This window comes from Melospiza melodia, chromosome 6 (assembly GCF_035770615.1).
Source record: "Melospiza melodia melodia isolate bMelMel2 chromosome 6, bMelMel2.pri, whole genome shotgun sequence".
NCBI classification, from domain to species: domain Eukaryota; kingdom Metazoa; phylum Chordata; class Aves; order Passeriformes; family Passerellidae; genus Melospiza; species Melospiza melodia.
Window position 1 is genome coordinate 27,211,208 of NC_086199.1, and position 24,970 is coordinate 27,236,177.

At 39.0% G+C, this 24,970-nt stretch overlaps 1 protein-coding gene across 9 annotated transcripts in view; it reads left to right on the plus strand.

The window, feature by feature from the left end:
• HEATR5A (HEAT repeat containing 5A) overlaps positions 1-8,548 on the plus strand; it is a 64,323-nt gene extending 55,775 nt beyond the window's left edge. For 8 of the 9 annotated variants that reach the window (XM_063160409.1, XM_063160408.1, XM_063160413.1 and 5 more), the window contains 5 exons: positions 499-771; positions 3,202-3,426; positions 4,889-5,043; positions 6,401-6,614; positions 6,892-8,548. In XM_063160409.1, the coding sequence (XP_063016479.1) occupies positions 499-771; positions 3,202-3,426; positions 4,889-5,043; positions 6,401-6,614; positions 6,892-7,193 (1,169 nt within the window). In that variant the 3' untranslated portion in view covers positions 7,194-8,548. The remainder of the gene's footprint in view (positions 1-498; positions 772-3,201; positions 3,427-4,888; positions 5,044-6,400; positions 6,615-6,891) is intronic. The other variant, XM_063160412.1, reaches the window with a different exon arrangement.
• The last annotated feature ends 16,422 nt before the right edge of the window (positions 8,549-24,970 follow it).

Below are 24,970 nucleotides of genomic sequence, written 5' to 3' on the forward strand. Positions count from 1 at the left end.
GCAGGTGGTTTAGGTGTTGAACAGAGGGCAGAAAGTGAGGAGAAAAACTGCAGAAACTGGAGCTGGTCCGGGAGGGAGGAGTCCCAGTGCAAAGCTGGGGTCAGCTAAAACTGAGCGATGGACAGACTTGGCACACACAGCTGTTACAAGCCAGGTTCCAATAGTTATTCTGGTTGTAACTTCCTCACATTCATTGTCTAAAAGGAAAAAACTGGGAGTAGACTCAAAGTGCTTGTATCAGGTGACATCACATTGGCTTGGTGCCTCAGGATTTTGTATGTCAAAGTCTATTGTGCAGCCTTTTGTCTTTTGGCAATCACTGCATAGTTTGCTTATTCAGAAGGATGGGTGTTTGCTAGTAGGATTTTGAATACATACCCATGCACATATATATGTGTCAAGATTATAATTTGGTACTGAAACAGTCTTAAGAAGTAAACTTTTTGAAAACAAGTCACAGCCTGCAGACTTCTGCCATATTTCTTGTTTTTCTTTCAGTTGATGATGGTGCTGCAGAAAAGGAAACATTACCAGAATTTGGAGAGGGCAAAGACACAGGGGGACTGGTGCCTGGGAAATCATTAGTCTTCGCAACACTGGAGCTGTGTGTTTGTATTCTTGTCAGACAGCTTCCCCAGCTCAACCCTAAATTGACTTGTAGCCCTGCAGTTCCACCTGGAAAACATCTGTTGCTGTCAGAAGATGGAAGTAGACTTGTAGCAGCAGCATTAGTTATTCTCTCTGATGTTCCTGCAATCTGCTCTCCTGAAGGTATGCTATTTCATCACAACAAAAGATAAATGAAAGACTATTAGGCCCTTCTGTCCCTTTGTTATTACCCGATTTTCTTAGCTGGCTACGTCTGGCAGCAAGTTTTGTTGATTTGCTTGTGACAGCTTCCTTCCAAGTTACAAAACTGAAGCAATTAAATTAGTAGTTTCTCATTTTCTCCCACCCTATAGCAGTGCAATTAATAGATTCATTTTCTACAGGGAAGTGTACAACAGCTACATGATTATATTCTACTTGAGTTGTCTTTTCTAGAATTTATAATGCAGACATAAATAAAATTTAAAAGAGAGATGTGTGATGTTAGCTTTCCATCCTTTGAACATTAACAAACGGCTGCAAGCAGTTATGGTTGAATTCTCAGATTAGTTGACTTTTACCCATGATTCATTTTGGAGTCACTCCCAACTTCAGGATGGTTCCCCACCACCAAGCTTCAATATCATATTCATACATATATATATGTATATATATGTATATATTTATATATATGTATACATATGTATATATGTATATATATGTGTATATATATATGTAAACTTTCAGTACTGTTACAGCCACACATACAAACCATTTCTGCCCTACTCCTCTGTTGTTCCCACCTTAAGTATTGTTGTTACACCTTACACAAATCTCTGGCATATACCACCCCTGAAAATTTCTTCTTTTTAAAAAAAATTGTTCTCTGTTAAATGACTCTTCTATGGAGAATATGATGCTCCAAATGGAATAAATGGAGTATAGCCCTTGCAGTCTTGTAATGTGATGATATGCATTTCTCATTTCCATCTGCAGCCCGTTATTTCTCAGTTTAAAGTGAAAGGAAATAAACATAGCATCACCTAGATCTGAGGACAACTATCTTGTATGAAAAATAATCTGGGATTTTTTCTCACTGTAGTTACTTTTGTCTTTGGCTATCCATGTTATTGCACAAACACCTTGTAGGATCAGACCACAGGGAACGTTTACAGTAGAGAGGTTAAGCATTTTGTTCAGGTAAATAAAAAGAGGACCTTAGGATTGCTTATGTAGTCAGTTGAATGAAGAAGCAGCTCCAAAAGTTGGCTCACATAATCAAAGAGATGAGAATTCCTCTGTGGAATTGCACAATTTTTCCCCTTTAGCAGGTAACTGAAGTTACAGTCCTGTGGCTGCCATGTCTCTTACTTCAGGCACCTGTCATGATACGTTTGCATAAAAAAATTTGCAAGTAAATAATGTTCATGACCTACATTTCCTACTGAATTCCAGCAGTAAATTTTCAAAGACTGGCTGTTCAAAAATAGATGTCCTCAGCTTCAGAAAATACTTATGCATAGCCAGAGACTCTCGCTATTCAACAGGTCTCTCATGAACATTAGTATATTAGAATCTTAGAAACATAAGCATTTTGCTATTTAGGGAATGAGATAAACATATTAAGCCATATGCTTAAATCTGTCCTTTGCTGAGGCATAATTTAGGACAGGAGCAACACATAAGTATGCAGATTTCTAGGTTACTTCCAATATATGCAGAATTCTATATTACTGTTAGATTCAAAGACATAAAAATAAGTGAAACTGCTATGCCAAATTATTCCTGTGAATTTTAAAACATTTTTTATGGTCTCTTATTATGACTAGTCAACTATCAGATTCTCAGACAAGAAAATCTTTTTATTAGCCTATGGAACAATCTGCCTCTCTACTTAGGTCTTCTCTTTTCCAAGATGTTTTTTTTGGGGCTTCTATTCAAATTGTAGGGGGTTTTATACATATATTTATTCTGGAGTCCTTATTACTCTTAATAAATTCTTGACTTCAGTGATTTCCTGGAGCAATGGCATCCTTAGCTAACCACATACCATGTGATAGAAGTGTTTCCTGTTGCCAGTTTTGAAATTACCGCCTGTTAATTTCCTTCACTGTACTGTCTTCACATGCAAAATATACTTAAATGCTTGTACTTTGTTTTCTACTCTTCTTTCTATATTGTAGTATATACAAAGAATTTACCATGTACCAGTATGTATACTAGTATATACTGTATACTCTGCTATACTTTGTATACCTCCGTGTCTTCTCTTCCCTGAGAACCACTGTGATTCTGTTCTTACTTTTCTCTGAATATGACATAATGCCACACTTCATATAATAAAACCATCAAGGAAAAGATATACAATGCTTATTTTAAAGGGGAAGAGGTTTAAGTTCACTTAAGCAGTCTGACTCCCTGTTTGCCATAGGAGGCCACATGATATTTCAAATCTTTTCTTCAAATTACCAGTGCCTCTATTCACAGATATGCTTAAAAATTATAAATTATGCATTAAAAAGAGAATCCAAGAAAACTGCCTCAATTTTTTTAATGTAAAAAGTACCTGCATTTTTTAAAATTTCTGTGAAATCAATTTGCATTGTTTTCCAGGAAGTGTTTCAGTTCTTCCTACTATTTTGTACCTAATTATTGGGGTACTTAAAGAAACAGCTGTGAAATTGCGAGATGGCCAGTTACCTCTGACAGTTGCTGCATCTCTACAAGCTCTGAAAGGACTCTTGTCTTCTCCAATGGCTCGAGCAGAGAAGAGTCAGAATGCTTGGACTGATCTTCTACGTAGTGCTTTGGTCACAGTGCTTGACTGTTGGGATCAAGGTAGGCACAGATACTGGGTTTATGAGTTAAAAATGAGATATGTTTATGTGAAATGTTGTTTTGTTTTATTTAAATCAAATTCATGCATATCTAAAAAGAGACTTCTTAGTCACAAGAGAATTAGCTGGTTACCAAGCACTGTTGACACTATAGTGCTGTCTTGTCCCTGCAGTCCATATGAGAAGTCGTCATCTATAAAAGTATAAATGTGGGTGTCATGATTTAAGCCCAGCTGGAAATTGGGCTCCACGCAGCCACTCACTGAACCCCGACTCCCTCTTCCCCCCACCTTAGTGGAGTGGGGAGAAGAATCACAGTAAAACTTGTATGTTGAGGTAAGAATAATAATTGACACTAAGGAAAAGAAAGTAATAATGGTAAATGATAATAATAATGATAACAAAAAGAGAAAAGCAAGTGATGCACTGTTTAGTTGCTTACCACCCTCTGACCAATGCCAGACCCCCGCTTCCTGAACCCAGATCATCTGGCCTTCCAAGTAACTGCCCCCAGTTTATTTACTGGGCCTGATGTTGTATGGTGTGGAATACCCCTTTGGTCAGTTCAAGACACCCATCTGAGCTATGCTCCCTCCCAGTTTCATTTGCTTATCTTCTCACTGGCACAGCATGAGACTATGGGAAAAGTCCTTGACTTAGGATAAACACAGCTTAGCAAAAACCAAAACATCAGTGTATTATCAACACCATTGTCATTCTGAATCCAAAACACAGCACTGCAACAGCTGCTGAGAAGAAATTAGCTGTACCCCAGCTGAAACCAGGACAGTGGGTTTGCAGGCTTACTCCTGTGTTATTTGGTGCCACAGTGTAATTCCATGGATGAAGGCATAAACAGGAGCTATGGCTTCAGTGTACAGCAGAGCATAAAAGACAGCTGTTCACTGAGTGCAGGCTCTCCACTAAGAGCTAGTGTCTCAAGTGAAGCAAAGGTTATTAAAACAGTAGTGCAAAAAAAGCATTTTTTGTCTTGAATCAGTTTGCTGTGTGCTGCTGCTTCAACTTCCTGAGTTCATAGTATTTTCATTGTTCCTTTTGTTTAATCTCTTACATTGTAATTTGTTGTTGGAACTTCTCTTTACAAAATTGTTTAAAACTTACAGCAAAAGAATATATATTCTAAATGCAAATTTTATATTCTCAAATAGATTGCACTTTAATATGTCATACCAGCTCTTCAAAGATATTTATTGTACTTTATGCAAAGAAACAATGGAATAGAAGTATGCTATAATTTCTAAATATGCATATGATCACCCCTGAATTCCCATTTTGTCCTTAGCTTTTGTTGCAGTAAAAGTCCACCCCACTGTATCAGAGGATTTTGTATATTTGAAAACTAAAGAAACGTAGACATTTATATTTCTATTCCACCTCTTTGTGCCACTTAAACTCGTAGAATTTTTAATGCAAATCTAACAATTTTCTTACTTTGTTGATAGTAGATGGCCTTCTCCAAGAACTCGATGAAATCAGCCTTCTCACTGCTATTACAGTATTTGTTACGTCTACCAGCCCAGAAGTTACTACTGTAGAGTGCCTTCAGAAGCGTTGTATTGAGAAGTTTAAAACAGCACTTGACTCAAAAGATCCTCTTGTAAGTACTGGTGAAGTTAATGGAACGTCACTACCACACTAAATGAATATTAGCTTATTTTAGTTGTTCCTCTGTGTCAATAGAAGTTAATTCTCTCCTGACTATATCTGTTGTATTTTAAAATAAAGTTTGAACAAGTGAGCAAGAAAAGAATATGTCCAGCAGCACATTTAATTATTGTTCTGTATGCAATTCTGTATTCCTGTTCTTTTACTGTATCAGACTCAGTGCTTTATACATTGCTAAGTACACAATACAGTTGTGTGGTGTTGCAGGCACCTGTCAAATTTTATTCATTTTATCTTCAGCACACAGATAGTGTCTTTTGCACAGGAAATCCCTCAGCTGTGAGTCTTTGGGAGCTGGAGCAAGTACCAGTACAAAACTGGTACTGTCCATAAACATCAGCTCCTGGCCGCTGCTGGATGCAGCTTACTGAACTAGATTCATGTTTTGTTCTGACCTAGCATAAATATTTTCATGTAGTGGCATTAGATTATAGTGCCACAATTCATATATTACTATCCTTCACCAAAAGAAATGTATCAGTGAAAAAAAGCATTTATACAAATGGCTTTTTTTTAACTTTCAAAGTTCGGCTCTGAAAATAACATCCATCAGATCTTGTATTTGTTAGAATTCTGTGTAAGCTGCTTTTCTTGCATCTCCACTATATCTATTTGTGTAGTTATAGAAAATTAAAGTTTCATTTACTTGAGAAATAACTGTAAGACAATACTTTTTTAAGTATCAGTACATTCCCAGTATTGTAAACTTTAGTTTTCACTGTTAGGAAACTGAAAATGCCAAATATGACTGCAAGGAAATATTAGCATGCATTTGCAAGTTTCATCCAAGTGTTTAGGCATCAGAGCTATTTGGAAATTATGTAGGAACTCGGCAGTTTCAGTCCTATTGACTTCCACAGAGATGCAAGCCACTGCATCATTTAAGGCATTTTAAAATTGTACCTACAATTTGAAAGAGATATTGCTTATATTTTAAGTACCACTTTTTTGGTATTGCACTTTTGCTAAGAAGAGAGTATTTTCAAAATAATACTAGTCTTCAAACAGAAATAGTATTTTTTCCTTACCTCAAAAATGTCAGAAGATATAAAATTTGATGGAAAGAAACAGAATGCATGATCTGGTTTCTATTAACAATTGATTACAAGTTATAATAGTCCTGTAAAGTATTATACATCAGCAGCCTACAACCTGATGAATTTTAAAGTTGTGAAGCACATTTTTCTCTCTCCCAAAAATTTTATCTGACAAGCTGTTAGATTTAGAACACCCAGAGATGTATTTTGAACTATAATGCTTTTTAACTGCTAGTTTCATTTTCCCTTTAGGTACAGTGTAAATGCTACCAGCTGCTGCACTCCATCTTTCAGCATCCAAACAAAACTGTGTCATACCCTTATATCCATTCTTTAGCGCCATCCATTGTGGGGAAACTGCAGGAAACAGAAAAAGCAAAACCTGAAAATGCTGCTGAACTTCAAGTCATTCAGGAAGGAATAAAGGTGGTTACAGCTCTGACTGCTGCTGCTGAGGAACAGCACCGTAAGTTACTTCCATTTCTTGGACCCAAAGCATTAAAAAGGCTCAAAGTTGCCATAAATAACAAACTAAAACCCAAATGACCACTAAGAATTCAGTCCTGAACACTAATTGCCAAGAAAATTGCTCACAGGAATGTTGGGTTTTTTACCCTACAGTTCAGCTAACATTTGCAGCTTTACAGTTTGAATTACATGTTAACTTAGAGAAATACTTCCAGTTAGAATTTGACACTATTTTTGAAAATTGTGTATTTAAGTTCTGTTTTCCATGTTTATAGGTGCTCACTTGGTGGCCTGCTTTCTTCCCATCCTCATTTCCTTTCTTTTGGATGAAAATGCGCTGGTTTCTGCTACAATCTCGGCAAAAAATCTACATGAGTTTGCTTTGCAAACTCTGATGCAGATTGGTCCACAATATTCATCAGTTTTTAAAAAACTGATGGCCTCCTCTCCAACTATGAAAGCCAGGCTTGAGTCAGCTATTAAAGGCAATCAAGAAAGCATCAAAGTGAAGACTACTAAACATGCAAAAAATCCTGCGAAAAGTTCAAGCATTCAGCTGAAGACCAATTTTCTTTAAAGCCCCATATTGTCATTTTATGCACTTTGATGTCAACAGCAAAAAATTCCCTTTTAATTTCTAATCAAAGGATTGTTGTGAGTTGATATCATGTATTTCAGTTTGTGCTGAAGTATTACAGAAAGTTTTTAAGAGAAAGCAAATTTCTAGGTAAAGTTCTCTTAGTGAAAGACTTCTTAAATATCTCTAAACACTATGAGTAAATGAGAGGTCATCAAATCTGTATTTTTTTAGTATTTTGGACTAAAATATCAGAAATGCACATGCCTATGTTAGAAAAAAATATAGCATACTTTACCATAGATATATTTAAGAACATCCCACACTTAGCCATTAAGTAAAGTTTTTTTAAAAATTAATATTTGTCAAAAATTAGTTACTGTAATTGGGTTTTGGATTTAACAGGGACATAAATTTACTTACAAGTTGCAATCTATGCTAATTACTAATTTAACACACTGCATCATTCATTAAACAGATTAAATATCCTTGTAAGCCTTATAACAGTTTATTGTTGATCTCAGAAAATTCAACTCAGTAAAGTTAATATGGATAGCTTTAATCCTAATAACATCTTGAGCTGGCCAAGATGTAGCAAATGCTGTGCAATGCAGCTGTACAGCCCCTCGCTGGGGACTGTGGCTCTGTCCAGAGTGGGAGTGCCATGCATGTGTGAGGATTGACAGGCTTGGTGCCTTGCTGCTTGACTCAGTCTCACTTTTCAGGATGTGTGCTTTGGTAAGTTTGTTAGGGGAGCCAGGCAATAGCTTACATATCCTGTCCAGGACTGGACAGCAATCTTAACATACTGTGCCTCAATTCAGACCTCTGCTCTAAGTGGATGGATGTTCCTGATCTTTGAATGATCACTGATGTGTACCTGTAACCTGATTTCTGTATCTCTGCAGTGAGAGATGTAAGTATTTGAAGTCACCTTGTCTTGTGTCTTTAAATAGAGTGCAACAAGCTCATAATAAGAAGTATGTAATTAACATTTTTAGCAAGGAAAATATTTTAATATAGAAAAATAACTATCAAAACTGCAATGGCTACGAAGTATTTTCTAAGTACAATGTATTGACTTCTTTCTTAATACAGTATTACCTAAACCAAACACTGTCAAACTGAGGATACTATTTCTTCTTGAATCTAATTGCTTTAAAAGGAAGAAGAAAAAACTATTTACAGAACTGAGAAACACACTGTGACTCAGGAAGAGTGTGATGTACTGTATTTTACTAGAAGTTTTGTATGTAAATATAATTGTAAATTGTACAGAATTAACAATTTGACCAAAGTTCTAACAATTCTTTTTTCTAATTTACATAAATAAAGCTAATTTTCTTCACTTAAAATTTGTCTTAGTTATTTTATCCAATAGCAGAGGAACTCAAAAGACTTGTGTATCAGAAAAAATTGTTGTATTCTGCCTCAAGGAAACAAATAATGAATATTTGGGTTGGTTGCATCAAGGTCTGGGACTTGACATTGCAGGTCTTCCTCTGTTGTGAATAGCACAATGAGTAAATAAGTAGGACCAGGGAGATTTTTTTATGTCTAAATCTCTGTTTTGTGCCAAATGCTGAAATGTGAGAACTGTGAGAAGATGGATGAGATGCCTTCCATCTTTCCATGGAGAACCACAAGTCCTGTGTTCCACCTCTTCATTGAAGTCAAATCTGTATTTGCTGGCTGTTAAAAGGGACTTGTGTTAGATTTGGCAGTTATTCATCTTTATCTCGTTCTTATTTTTTATCATGTTGCTTTACCCTTCCAAGTTTACTGGTGGGTTTTTTTTCTTTTGATTTGTTTCCCAAGGCTGCTTCTGGAAAATCATAGATTCTTAGGAAACTTAACAACATTTAGATTGAAGTCATGTTTGTTATCAAAATGGCCAAATATTTTGCTGAGGAAGTTAGTTGTTACAAAAGGTATTTGTGGCTCCTTTTTTGTTTTCTGTAATGTATAGCAATGTACCAACATTTTTTTAATGTTGAGAAGACAATCTGTTGAAAACCTACTTTCCTCAAAAACTTTTAAGAAGCATACTCAAATTGTAAGAGCACCAAGGAAAGCTGTTAAAAGCCAAAAATTAAATTTAGTGCAGTTTAGTCCTAGATTTCTTAGAATGTCTTGTTGCAGTAACTCACAACCGAGCCATTGAGAAGTGCCAATGTGATTTGACATTTCTTGATCAAGTCTTGTGGCCACATGTGGAAAACTACCAGTTTCAACATACCTTTGTATTGCAGAAACAGAAATTATTCCAATAAAAACAACTGCTGTTAATTCTTAATGTCAGTTGTAAATTAGGATAAATGGGTGAGTTTTATTTATCCAGATAATTAATTTATTCACATTGTAAAAATACCTGTGCCCTGAGTTCTGCTTTCTTACATACGCATAAAACAATGAGTTGGATCACATGAATGATACTACTCATTTAAAATTTTATAAAAGAATCTTACAGATATTACCTTGTTTCAATTATAAAAAGATTTTGGCCTTTAGATATCAGGTGTCTTTGATGCAGTCTTACAAGGAACTTGCATAATTCTCTTTTTTCTGAAGAAATAAGTAGGACCACAGAGCAGTTTTGGTTTTAATTCCATTCTCCTTTTTAGGCATTGCTTGACATGCAAGCTCTCATGTTTAGCCAAGCAAAAAGAGCCAAACATATATTTAGCCATAAACCAGAGCCCCACTTTCAGCATTCATCCTTCCTGTGCCCCTTGTCTCCTTTCTCATTGTTTTTTGTGCCATTTCTCTACAAGAACCAATACTTTTTTCCCAGTTAATTGTCTTTGCAATGAAACATGCGGCCTACATGCATGTTTACTTTGTATGTTTCCACTGTTTATACAAGAATTTTAATGAGTTTGTGTGACAAAAGATCCTGTCCATGTCTAACCTCAAGTGCATATATACACATATGAGTCCATCATGGAATGTACTGTTTAAGTGCTGTGCAAAAATTATTTGCAGACAATTTTCTGTTGACTGCAACAAACCAGAATTGGTCAAAACTGTACAAAGGCATCACACAGCTGGGATGTGGTGGGTTATAACTGGATACAAGTCTGTAGTACTGCAGCTGAAAGAGAAGCTTTTTGTTAGTATTGCTTGGAGTAGAATAAGTCTGAGACTGACCTGGTATGTTCCAAGGTGCAGGAGTCATCTTCAGGTGACAGACAGAGGTATCAGTCCAATGATGCACATAATAGCCATCAATTAGGATTATCAAATGCATAGGAAGCATAGCAGATTCTTCTATTAATGAATGTCAGTTGCTAATTGGAATTTCCAAGGAGATTTTTCCCCTCAAGACTGCTTCAGCAGTATCCAAGTGAGTTGCTGCAATTGCAGGAGTGGTGGAGAGATCTGGGATCATTTGCTGGTTTATCAGAAGTAACAGTAATACTGCTTAATAGGGAATCAGGTGGAAAATTCAGCAGCATTTCAATATAGCTCTAATTTGAATCAAGTGGGATGTATCTGAGACAATAACAACATATGAGAGGTCACTGTGACAGTCTCTTCTAAAGTTTCATCCCTACTGTCAACACTACCTATACATGTTTTGTTTTCCGGTTCCTGAAATGTTATTCTCTTATCAGTAGACAGTAAGTCAGAAACAGTTTCCAAGAAAAATATTATTTGTTTCATGACCAGTACTAGTCTACTAATAAACTACTAATAAACTACTTGTGCCTCCTGCCAGTGAAAAACCTAGCTAATGATACTTCAGACTAGGCAAGAAAGCAAGGCGGGGGAGAACTTTAGACAGTTAACACTTTGTTTAGGAAGAACAGCAAGGTGGATTACTTGTCTACTTCTCTGCACTGTGGTGTCAGAAATCGCTGGAAGAGTCGCTCCACTCTGTCTTGAAAGTAGCTTTCCTTGGCCAGCCTGGTTCCTAGAGACTGCTTTTAGCACATGAGAACCTCTAATCCTAAGAACTGGCTAATAAACTGACTTTTCTGCAGCCAAGTGTTAAAGAAGTGCTCGGATTTGTCCACAGCACTCAAGCTGGAGCAACCCTGGAGCTGTTGCTGTAGATAACATTTCACAGAGGACTCCTATTCAATTAGCTGAAGTATGTAGCAAGCAGTCCAAGCTCTTTAATGACAGTGGGCTATAGATTCAAAGACATAAAAATTAAAAAGTCTATTTGGCCACACATGACATGCTCTACCTGCCTCTAACATATTTAAAGTAATGAACATTGAAAGTTGGTTGTGCAAAATGAAATGAGCCAGCTGCATTTGATACATGATGTTATCTGCACAAGGGTACCATAAAGATGTCAGTGCTACACCACCAATTTACCCAAAATGTGTGGTTCTTACTTTGATTCTGATGTACAGCTGTAGATTTTTGAAGCTTTTTTTTCTTTTTCCTAAAATATTCTCTGGATTCTGTGGAGATTAAGTGGTTTATTCCATATAACAATGAAAGGGGAAGTTACATCTAAATATAGCAAAAGTAGGGCTGAAAAAACTGTCTGAGAAACAGGTCAGTGCAAAAGCAGTTTTTTAAAACCTCCTGCAGTATCTTGTGGTACATTAACCTAAATTCACTCACTCTGCAGCCAAATATCTGTTTTGGTCTATGGTCCTATGTCACCTCCATGTTCCCGTTTATCTCAAGTGCAAAATCTGATTCTACAAGTTAGAACGTGGCGTCAAATCCCCCTCCTCTGTGCTTGCATTCCAGCTGGTGGCACATGCAGGAGGAAGCAAGTTGTGAGGATGAGCAGCCAGAGCAGAGCCTGCTGCCTGTGTGCATGTTAGTGCCTGTGCCAGTTTGCCTGCTTATTGCACAGAAAAACTTATGTATATAAAGAGGTTTGCAGATGAAGAAAATCTGTTTCTAAAAGTTGCTGGTAAGGAGCTAAATTTAGTAATGACAAAGATTGATAAAGTCCCATTCTAAGCTACAGCCTTTTAATCTGCAATTGTGTAGCCTAAAAAAAGCTCTTTTTTAAACCACTGTTAATATTAATGCATTGAAATTTATGTGAACTGTCTCACTGCCAGTACAGAATTACTGAGAATCCCTGTTGCTGCTAGTGGGAATTTTTTTTTATAACCTTCTCTGGGGACTATTTTGTTTATGGTATTTTTGTAAGCATTTTTTTCTTCCCACTGCATCAGTTCTCTGTGTCCTTTTCCATGAAAAAAGAAGGTTTTGTATGCGACACATTTTCTCTGGAAGTATGAAGTACAGGCCTCAGGGATTCTGGAAACAATTTTGATTTATATCTAAAAATAGAAATATTATGCAATTTGGAAATACAACCTATCATTATGAAGGCAAATGCTCTTAACCTCATCTTCCCTCATGTAAAATTCATGTCAAACACTAAGAAAAAAAATTGTCACAGATGTATGCATGTTTTATGAGAAACACAAGGATAACTGGTTCGAGCTGCTGCCACCAAATTAACCGAAAATTCAGTTAGGGGAATAAAATCATTTGCTTATAAGAAAAAGTCAGGTACTTCAAGTGCATTTATTAAATAATCAAGGATGGGATGAAGAGGGGAAATAGAAGAAGACAGTACAAGCAAATGTATTCTCCCCTCCAATGTGAGGCACAAGGCAAGCTGGTATTTGGCTGCCAGGCCACATAATGTGGCCAGGGGGAGGGTAAATGGGCTTATTTTTAGTCCATTCCTCCCAGTTCCCTTTTGAAACCAACAAATCTGAGTATAACTTACTTTTGTAGATTGAGAATTCTTAAGCTGGTTGGAGAGATAGTCTCAAGAATGAGTGGTCTTGAGTTAGAGCCACAGCCAGCTGGAGCACAGCTCCAGGCACTCTCTGTACCATACAGTACATGTAGCTACAGTCAGACCCTTGGGGCTGAAAGACTTGCAGGCTTCTATCCTGATTTCCCCACAGAATTTCAGAGATGTGTCCCCATCTAGTACAGGGAGGAGAGAAAAGTCAGTGGGCAAGGTATGAACCACCCAAGTGGTTTTCTCTGTGTGAGAGCAGCTGCAGCTGAGGAAGTTGAGTGATTTTTTGCTGAATTTCAGTTTCGTGCCTTTCGAATAGGTTTCTGTTTCCTACCTGCTCCTCACACAGGCACACGTTCTGGGATGCCACTGGTCCATACAGCTACAGCTGCACAGGAGCACTGAGGGCTGTGTGTGTGTGCATTGCTCAGTCTCTGATGGTGGCCCAGATCTGTGCTGAGACTGTTGCTAGTCAAGTACTACCAGACTTTGTGGGTAAATTCAAATTATAATGGAGGGGAGCTGCTCTTCCCATTGGTCTGGGCCATAACATAAGCATGTCTCTCCCTGAGATCTTTAACAGCAGCAGTTGCTGAAGCCTATCACCACTTGTATTTATCCTCACAATATCCTGCTCATTCTCTGCACTTCCAACAACATTCAGAACCATGAATTTCAATGATTTAGGATAAGCAGCAGTCATTCCTTGTTCCAGGAGACTTTCCTGGTCAAGACAGAGAAATAGTTATAGCATGTACTGGCTATAGAGCAGAGAGACTGCAGAAGCAGCTACTGCCTGTGGAAACCAGCTGTTCCAGGCTGCTTCCATCTTGGCTGGATCAACTTTTCATTTGGTGGTCAGGATTTGAAACTGTATTCTTCACTGGCTTGTTCTGGACTTTACATAAAGGAATGGCTTTCAATGCCATAATTTTCTTCTTCAGGAGGTAATGAATATATTAACTGTCAGGGCTTCTCTCCAGACCCTCTAGATTTGTGAAGCTGTACCCAGGCTACACAGAATTCCCCCAGAACAACTGAATCTTTTTTTTTTTTTTTTTTTTTTTTTTTTTTTTTTTTTTTTTTTTGTATCTGTGTTTTTCTGGTAAGTGGAAGGACTTAGGCAGGCATGCAAGTATCTAAAATTCAGTTCCTCCTCTTGCTAACATCCCAGAACTAGAACTATGTGCAGCTTGCTCTTAGAGATCTTTTCAGGTTGTGTTCCTTGTGTTCAGGTAGCCAACACCCAGCCGTGGCCTGCTGAGTGACCTCTGCTGGGTCTGGGTGCTAGAGGGCAATGTGAACCAGCAGAGATGGCTGTGCAGACAGGGCAGCTCAGAGGGAAAAAGGAGCAAATATAAAGGCTGCTGAGGAAGCAACAACATTCTAGGGAGATTTTTCAAATCAAAGAAATGCTGAAGGATTAGGACAGGACAGAAGGAATGGGGAAGCAGAACAAGAGACACACGCTTGGGTAGTAAAAGAAGGAAGAGAAAATAATAATTAAATCAGTCACCGTGCTGATTCATTGCTTCAAAACAGACTGTGTGAAATATCATAACTTTATAGTTACGATATTTATTAGTTAAAAAACATTTTACAGATTAAACTGCTCTGATTTGTAAAATTCACACAACTTTCTGTTACATGAGATTTTCTGGTTCTATTTTGTACTACCTGTTATTTAGGAAGAAACTGGCAACCACCCATGTAAATCAAAATGAAACACTTAGTAGTAGCAGCACAGGATGAGACAAGTTAACATTGCTATAAAAAGTAACACAGTTACTTGCACACAATGCTGGGAGTCTCTACCTGTTACTAAAATATTCAAAGCTGCCACAACAGGATCACATTCTGTACAGTCTCCAAGTAAAGCACAAAAACAGCCACTGCAATGATGGAAACTTCATCAGAAAGCACTCCTTGTTACACACACACACACAACAGGAAAAAAATTTATATATATTATGCAAAGTAGGAGGACAAGTTAGCAATGATGTAACTCATCACCTGCAAGGGCAGCCACATGCCCTGGTTTCCATGGCCTTTTCAGGGCTGGTTACAACACTTGTGCATACACGCTTTGCATGTCCACATCTACAGGTTTTGAAATTGCTTATAAGGAGGGAATTGAATGGCAAAATTATCACCACTCTGAGCATCTTATCACCACCCACAAGGCCATTCCTTGGTGGGTGTTCAGGGGCCAGAGGAAAGGCAGAGTTGGGAAGTGTCACTGTTTGGTGGCAGAGGAGCTTTTCTAGGGCAGGGAGATGGAACCAGAGTGCACTTACTGGTTCCTGGTTACTGTGATCCCAGGGAACTTCCAGCTGCCTGTAATTGCTGGCAACAGCTCAGTCCCTTCAGGGCAGGGAAGAAAGAATAAATACCTTCAGCCTTTAATTATAGCTTGTTCTTACTCCCCAGTTAAGAAATGGAAGCTGCTGATAACACAGTCTGCACAAAGTAGGCCTGAGTTGGGAGCTGATTTTTAAAAACACAAATAAACGCACTTGTTGTCCTTTTGGCGAGAGAGAGGCACTGGAAACAAATCATAGAGGTGCCAGAGAAAACATTTTGTGAAGAATAAATATTGCTGTGTCCTTGTTTGTGCCTCCCCATCCCAGCCCCACAAAGGAGGGTCGAGTTTCTTGCAGAGTGCCAGTCTTATCAGCCCTGGCAGACATGTGCTGGGCCACATGCACCACTGTCAGGCAAACAAGGTTCTTGCTGAGCTGGTCACCTGGTTAGGCTGTCCTAATAGCAGCTGCCAGCAAATGCTGTCTAGAAATCAGAGCTTCTGAATTCCTTCACAGCTACAGCAAGGCCAAAGAATTGGCACTGACAACACAGCTGCTCCTTGCCAAAATAATGTTTGTGGGGTGGTCAAGGTTTTTAAACTTTTCCCATTTTGAAATCCAAGATTATCCTGTGTCTCAGCTGAACTGTCAGTGTTGGCTCCTATTCTACAAACTAGATTGCTGGAACTTGTGAATAAATTCTCAGTAATTAACATTGTACCAAGGTAAACATTGTACCAAGTAAGACAGAATTCTGAAAACAAAATAATCCCAGGAAACCTCCAAAAATTTAACAACAATTTGATATCATTTGTAAACTTGAGAAAATGGACTGTTTATCACTACATGATAAAATGTTTCAGTAAGGTAATGTAGGGAAGCTCTTTTTCCTGGTTTGTTTCTGATCTAAAATCACATTACTCCATTTCCTCTAAGTAGATTAGACTCACATGGGATACCTTCATGAAAGGGTGGTTGTTCTCATCTTATTGCAGGGGTTCCATACTGTTGTCTCCTTATCACAAAAGTTTCATACCTTCTCAGCATTTCTCGTGGACATCTCCTCAGAGCACTGACTCTTCCTCTTTTACAAAGCAGCCACTGACTCCAACTCCCTTCTCAATCAGCCACCCCACTCTTTATAGCACTCTTCTTCTCCTTGGTTACAGCTGTGGCCTGTTAAAGTCAGGCCTGTTCCTAATCTTTGATAATTGGCCCACCTGCAACTCCTTATAAGGGTAAGATTACTTTCTACACTATCTTTATTTTCTTATACTCTATTCCCTTACAGGTGGTATGACATTAAAATAATATTTTTAATTTTGGTATCTGATCAGTCACTGTAATTTTTTGGTTTTCAAGCTAGAGTTTGTGGAACTGTTTAAGTACTGAAACATACAAAAATGTGTTAGCCATTTTGCTTCCTGTAGGTCCACCATTTTGCTTTCTTCAGGCAACCTCTGGTGTGATCCGAACTTGGATGTAAGGCGGAGCCTAAGGTTATCCTACAAACAGCACTGAAAGCAACACTTAAGCACAATTTAAAGAAAATCCAAATATTTTGATAGCAAAACCTTGGTTTTAAGTACTGAATTTCAACCATTTTGCATGTAAAGTCTGATCTGGAGTGAAAATGGGAGAAAGAAGAAAAAAGATTTAACAGATTGTCAAGGAAAATTTTGAATTTACTGCAAACTGGATTTAGACATGGCATAATTTCTGAGGAGAAAAGAAGTCATACAGGAGGCTACTTTTCAGAAATTCTGTATCAGAGTGGTGTTGAACTGGTTTAGAGGTTTTTTTGAGAAGTGTTTGCGCTGTCTGTCAGATAGAGCCAGCCTTGGTACCCCCATCACCAGGCCTGAATGAAGGTATCCCACAAAGGGGTTCCTGCTGGGACAAGGTGTGGGTTTGGGGGGCAGAGGACAAGGGACAAGTGTACTGGGAGTGCCTGCAGGGTACAGGGGCACTGTGGGACTCCCAGCTCCCTTCTATCCCTTCTACTTGATCTTAGTAGAAGAAGTTTATATGTAGGATATGTCTGTCATCTGAAGGGTGAGGTGGGAGAGGCCTGTTCGAAAGATGGAAAACCCAGTGAAGCATTTTTTCCATGTAAGCTGTAATTTTGGAAATTTATTTAAGGCACTCTGGAGACCAAAATGTGTTTCCTTAAGGGCCCTTTAACTTTCTGTGAGAACTGCACCAAACAGAGTTAGTGTTAGGGGTATGGGAAAGGGGAGACAGAACGGGAAGCTCTTGCAAAAGAAAGCTGGGACAGGTGCTACTACAGTCCCAGAAATGCTCTACATCTGACATGAAAGGCCCTGAGGAACAAAATATTTTATCAGTCAGGCTTGGTCTTAAATTGATGGTGCCAGATAGTTCTGCCAATAGAGGCAACCTGAAAGGAAACACAGCAGCATCACTGTGAAGTGATATTGGAACTGCCATTTCTATTGACATAATTTATACTAATAAAATGAATTCTAATATTTAAATTGTCAGTCTTATTTATAACTATCTAAGGCCATTAGAAAGAGCATCCTTCTCTGATGCAACTGGGTATTTCAGATCATAGTACAAGACAGTTTAGTTTTACATGATTGGCTTTGCGTGACTTTTTATTCTGCTATTCCATGTTTTTTACAAACTACTACTTGTACTGGCAGAACTGCCCTTTAATATTAATTATTAAGCTTACTTTTAGCTCTCATCTGTGATTTGTGCTTACTCTTAACAGCATAAAGCATCACTGAGCTGAGCCAAGAAGTGTCAGCATACACCAGCCCTGTGTTGGCTTCTGCCAGTGCAAAAAGCTGATTAATTTAGCTACAGAGGCAGAGTGGGGAGAGAAACAAGCCTGGAGTTAATGCAGAGTCAGCACCACCATATTAGTGACATACTGACCGAGGGTGCCATTTTCTCTTTTTTTTAAGCTTAATATGTAATACACCTCATGGTACAATTAAAATGAGCTACCTTTTCATTAAAAACAATGAATGCAGAGGTGTGGTAATGGTGGTGGTGTTTTCAAATCCTCTTATTTTGGAATGTCCCTACTATGTCCCTTGTCAACTATGATTTGCACAATACAGTTGATGATGACACAAATTCTCTCTGCCTTTCAAATTCTGCTGCACAACTAAAGCAGCCATCTGGGGTGTCCAAAAGTGCTGTGTCAGAGCTCAGCATCACCTCAGGTGCAGTTAGGTACAGGTTGATACTGGAAGGCAGGAAGGAGTTTTAGTTTATAACAGACACAAAACTATAATTTTACAGCTGAGAATGGTTTGATGGTTGCATCTTCTAACCATTTTGGGAGACACCAGGGTATCAGTATCTACCACAACTGTTTATCAAGGTACAGAAGAAAAGCAGATAGGGCTACAATCTTGAAGTCTTCACTATCTTTATTATTTAAATATAGGATATTCTGTTGCTACAGCATAGGTCTGCTAAAATATACATGAGGCACCAGACACTGGACACAAAGATCTCATCTTTCTTGCCTAACACCACGGAAGTCTCTCAAATGTGATTTTGGTTAATTTCTGCTCACATTTACATGCACAAGCACCTACTGATTGAATTTCATACACTGATGGGGTACAATATTGTTATGGAAAACACAATTTATCTCCAAATGTCAGTCTTAAGCCTGCTTCGTAAGGTTACCTGCTTGAGATAACTTGCAAGTATATTTGGATATAATTCTGTGGCCAGAAATGAATTGTTTTTTCTCAAAACATTGCTTACTGCTTTCCTATCAAAGTGCAAGTAATGCTGAACATTGGGCAACCTTACCAGTCCTGCCCGTGAGATGGGGCTGGATTCTGGCTTTGATTTGTTGTCTAAGTTTCCCAGTAAGGAAAGAAGCCCTGAGTTGGTGTGACATCTAGAAGCCCAGCTCCCTTCCAACTGTGTGCTCCCTTTCTTTCCAGTGCTGAGGCAGAATCCTTTCCTCTAGGTGCATGCTCCTTGTCTGTGGGTCACCCCTGGGCCAGGAAGTGCAGGCTAGCTTGGGGCCATGATCCATATAGAAGGGCAAATGCAGAGCAGCTTCTGTGCAAAGAAAGCCAAGAGGAATAATACAGTTATCTCAGTCGAGTTGGGAGGCCACTACTTTGGAGTTAAACTACTGAGCATCTTATCAGCATGGACTGTGCGACTCTCTGATCTGCTTTGTCCGAATTTTCTGTTTACTGTTAATTCTAAGGTGGAGATGTCTTTTATCTCATATGTACAGTGAGGCCTGAATCTTCACTGGGGCCTTTCAATATTTAAAATGTCTGCCAGTGACACTGGTCCTCCACTGCGAAATACTTGGAAATCATTAGCAAAAGATTCAGCAGCCCCAGGCTATTCCTTCTTCATCGGGGTCAGAACAGCAACTGGTACATAGACTAGCTGTTATATGTGAAATGTTACTGCAAAAATGACATAGACAAATGTTTCTCCCCCAGAATAACTGCTGACATTGTCAGTGCAGCACACCACTTACGTTGAGAACATGTTGTAAACAGATAACATTTCTCTACCAAAATAACTGTGCAACACTCCCTATAAATTAGCTTGCAAGAGGCGATCTCAATGGTGCTTCTCACTGAAATACAAGCAAAAGATCTATCAGGTCTTCGTACTCTTTTGGTCTGCAACTTGCTGCTTCCTAAATGAACAGAAAAGAACTGCCACTAGGTCTGGGTCTCACCTTAAAACATCAAGTAAGTTAAGAATCTTGTACAAAACTTTATATTTCTGTAGACAGTTTAGCTAAATTCCTATTATCAGTGCTAGTATTTGATCCCAATTGCAGGCTGGCCCAAACTGGTGAGGCCTTACTGACATCTGTAGAATGGCATTTCTTTACAAAGATAATTTGGGCTGCTGATCTAAAAAGTGGCACTGTACGAGAAAATAGGTAGAGTACATTCTTGCTTTGATGCAGACTGACACACAATAATTAATCATTTTAATAAATTACCTCTGTCCACTGAGACCAGTAAAATTTCTTGTTTACACAGAAATTTTACAGACAGCAAAACCCCAAAGAGCTAATGTTTTACAGTACAAAAATATAACCTTATAACACAGAACTGATAGGAAAACCACATGCAGTGTGCCTGGATAAGAAAATACTGCTTGTATCTTAGTGCATATAACTAAGAATCAATGCAATGAAAGCACTGATATTAAAAGCTTAGCTGCAGCAACTTGGGCTGGATTTGTACTGGAACTACTTTACAGCTGTCTTCATTTTTTGAGGTATTGGTACTAGGGGCAGAGAAACTGAAATATAAAATCCTGTGCAGTAGTGGAAGTAATCTATAACCTGTTCATGGATATTCAATTTACCAGCATAAGTCAACAGGTCCAAAATGAGTAAAATATGGGTACAAAAAGAAAAATAGATATGAATCATTTACCCTGTGCTACTCACTTACTCAGCAGGTGGATCTCTGAACTCCTAAGGACTTAAAACACAGATGATGAAACTTCAAAAAACCACATCAATAACCATGCCTTAAAAAAGAAGCAACTTGTAGCTTTCCTTATGTTTCTGCTAGATAGTTAACTGAAAGCTCTTAGGCAAATGATCTTATAATTAAACCAATTTTCTTCCATGGCCACTTATTCTCCTACAAAAATGCAGCTGTATCACAAAGCTATCTACTATCAGATAAAAAAAGATCTCCTTAATTGGCCTGGGTCACAGTTTGAAATGTAGTGAGCAAGGACAGTGTTTGAAACCTTCAAAACTATTTACCTGTTGTCTTCTTATTACAAAAGCTGCCGCACCTTCTCAATGATTTCTTATGGGCATCTCCTTGCAGCACTGACTCCTTCTTCTTCGCAGCATGGCAAACAAACTCCATCTCTCAGCACAGCCAACCCTCTCCTCACCCCACTAACCCACTCTTTTGTAGCACTCATCTTCTTATTGGACACAGCTGCGGCCTGTTAAGGGCAGGCCTGTTGCTAATCTTTGGTGATTGGTGAGCTGCAACTCCTCGGGTGTGAGACTGCCTTCTGCACTATTCTCTTACATTCTATCCCTCCACATTTATCCACATCTCTTCTCCCACCAGAAGTGCTGTTTAATCCAGTACAGCCTAGTAAAAGGACTCTTGAGACATATGAATTTCTCATTCACAACCTGCTTCTTCTGAGATCTTTCCTAAACAGGAATGTGTTAATTTGTTTTTAATGCCCTTGTTGTGTTTCTCATTCTTTTCCTCACATTCAACATAACAGAATGAATTTCAGGACTTTGATCTTTAGGGGTTACTTCTGGTCTTTAAAAAAATATTTCTGCTAAGGAAGTTTAAAAAAAATCAACAAAAGGAAAACAAAAGCTGAGAATATAAGAGGAATCCCCACAGCATCATTTACTGCATTCACTAGCAATGGGCAGAGAATGAAAATCAGCCCTGTTGATGTGAAAAGTCCTTAATCCATCTTTGCAGAATCAGTTCCCCATTTTCAGCCAGTTCTATCTAATACAGTTTGTAGCCTGGGAGTAAGTTCAAAGGTTACAGTAGAGGGAAAATCCCAATACATGCACAATGTGATCTTCATTTATTAACAAAAATTAATGAAGAGAAAACTTGGTATATTGCCTGTAATATATTTCTTAAGGAATGTGCATTCTTTTCTTGCAGAAGTACAGACTTAAGGATCTGCAGAAACCTGGTTTTACATTGCTAGAACAATTCTAAACAAAGTATAGATTTAATTTGTTTGAATGGCACCTTTCATACAAACCCAACAGTCCAAGGTCAATTGAGATTGCAGAGTGCTAACTTTCTGATCAAACCATCAGTGAAGTATACTACTTTCCTATTTTATCTAAATATCATCACTGGGGCAAGGAAGTTTTCCTGTTTACAATATTAAATGATAAAATTTTCTTCTTATCTGACTCATGTGCCCTACAACAGTGTTATTATTGCATTTTGCCATGCTTGACCCCTTTATTCTGATTATCCTTCCTGGTTTGAGTGAATGATGTAGCTGTTTTGAGTCAGCAACTAATCTAGAAATTCAGATATTAGAAGCTTGAGACTGTTCTTCTTTTTGCATGTCAAGGTATTCAATGGTGGTGAATAGGGCATAATTTCATGACAAGAATAGTAAAAGGCATTTGTCAGCTTTTAAATATGTAAAAGTTGCAATCTTTTCAATAAAACTCTAAGATGGATTTTTTAAATCCCAGAATATAGAAGAATAATTTTGTGATAAAGACACTTTCTTCTTATTGTAAGTCCTCTCATCAACAAAGATCATTGAAATTAATTCATACTTCATTGAAGTTTTGGGAGACATATCAAATGCTTGATAGGATTACATGTGTCTCACTCCTATAACAACAGAGTAGAACTATGAGGAACAAATACCAAATCCTAATTAACCTTCTGATTCAGAAAGTCCTAACACAGTGTGTGCCATTAAAACAGTCAGAAGTCCTGTGATCTGAGTCACTGATCTTTGCTTGCACTTGTCTTGGCTCAGGATTTATTGCTGCTGCCTGTGGTGTAGTGGACAGGGTAGAGCTAGCAGCCTGAAATAGAGAACTCTTGCCCAAGTTCTGTCTCACTTTCCCCTTGGCAGATGGAGGCAGAAGGGACACGAGAAAGGATAGCCTAATTTCTATTTTCTGTTCAAACGAGTGATATAACTGAAGCTAAACTGAGGCAGAAACTGGTTAACTGATACAAAGTTTACTCACTTCTCACTCTTCAGCCTGGAACAGCAAGAAAGTAAATTTGAAATGAAAAGCATTCCACAAAAAAACAAAACAAAACAAAAAAACCCCAAAAACCAACCAAACAAAAAACCCCCACCAAAACAAAACAAAAACAAAGAAACAAACAAAACCCCCCCCAAAAAACAAAAACCCACCAAAAACAAAAACAAAAGCTCCACATAAGTGAGTTTACTTAGGAAAAAGCACTTTAATGCATATGATTTTGAGCAATCGTTTCAGAAAGAAGAAAAGGTAGTTTCAGAGTAGCGGCAGATTTCTGAAAAACACGCTCTTGTGCAGCCGGCTCTGAGGGCAGCTGGGCGAGGAAGCGGCTTCCAGGAAGCTGCGCTGTGCTGAGGAGGAGCCCACGGGCCGAGCGGTGACTCAGCCCGCAGCTCAGTAAACACCAGCATGTCCCTCGCACTCACCACGTCGGCGTCACCGTGCGCTCACCGCACCGACGCGCAATGGCCGGAGCTGGCCTGCGGGGAGGAAACCTCTCAGCCAGCTCCTGCTGCGGGCTGCGTCAGAGCCACCCCGCAAACGCACCCCGCAAACACAGCTCACAAACACACCTCACAAACACAGCCCGCAAACGCACCCCGCAAACACAGCTCACAAACACAGCCCGCAAACGCACCCCACAAACACAGCTCACAAACACAGCCCGCAAACGCACCCCGCAAACACAGCTCACAAACACAGCCCGCGAACACAGGCCGCAAACACACAAACACACTTCACAAACACACCTCACAAATACACCCCCCAAACACACCCCGCAAACACAGCTCACAAACACACCCCGTAAACACAGCCCGCAAATGCACCCTGCAAACGCACCCCGCAAACACAGCCCGCGAACACAGCCCACAAACACACCCCGCAAACACAGCCCACAAACACACCTCACAAACACACCCCGCAAACACAGCCCACAAACACAGCCCGCAAACACAGCCCGCAAACACAGCTCACAAACACAGCTCACAAACACACCTCACAAACACACTTCACAAACACACCTCACAAATACACCCCGTAAACACAGCCCGCAAACACAGCTCACAAACACACCTCACAAACACACCCCGCAAACACAGCCCACAAACACAGCCCACAAACACAGCCCACAAACACAGCCCGCAAACACAGCCCACAAACACAGCCCACAAACACACCTCACAAACACAGCCCGCAAACACAGCTCACAAACACACCTCACAAACACACCTCACAAACACACCCCACAAACACACCCCACAAACACACCTCACAAACACAGCTCACAAACACACCCCGCAAACACACCTCACAAACACACCTCACAAACACACCTCACAAACACAGCCCGCAAACACACTCCGCAAACACAGCTCACAAACACACCTCACAAACACAGCTCACAAACACACCCCACAAACACACCCCACAAACACACCTCACAAACACAGCTCACAAACACAGCTCACAAACACACCTCACAAACACACCTCACAAACACTCCTCTCGCTGGGCAGCAGCACGGGATTGCTCGCCGAGTGCCAGGGCTGCAAAGGCTGGCACGCACTTCTGGAAAGTCAAGACGCTGACACCGTGTTTGTGCTCCCCAGGCTTGTGCAACAGTGGAGTGGCTAAGAAAAGACTGTGGTAATGTAGGAGGATTTAAATCCAAAAAGCTTTTCACAACTGCTTTTTGTTTATTAAAAAAAATCTGTAAGAAAATCTTAACAATGTACTTAAATAGCCACATTCTATAAAACTAAAACTTACTTGATATAGCAAGAAAGCTTCTGTAATATGTGACCTTATTGCTTTGAAATGTGTAGTAAACATTTAGTCACTTTTCCTTTGGAACTATAATATTCATCCAAAACATGAAACTTTTGGATTTGGAGGAGTAGGTACTTTCAGTGTTTTCAACTATGTTATGGTGTGGGTGGCAGAGAAAAGAGTGTTAAAGCAAAAGAATAAATAATCCATAAAT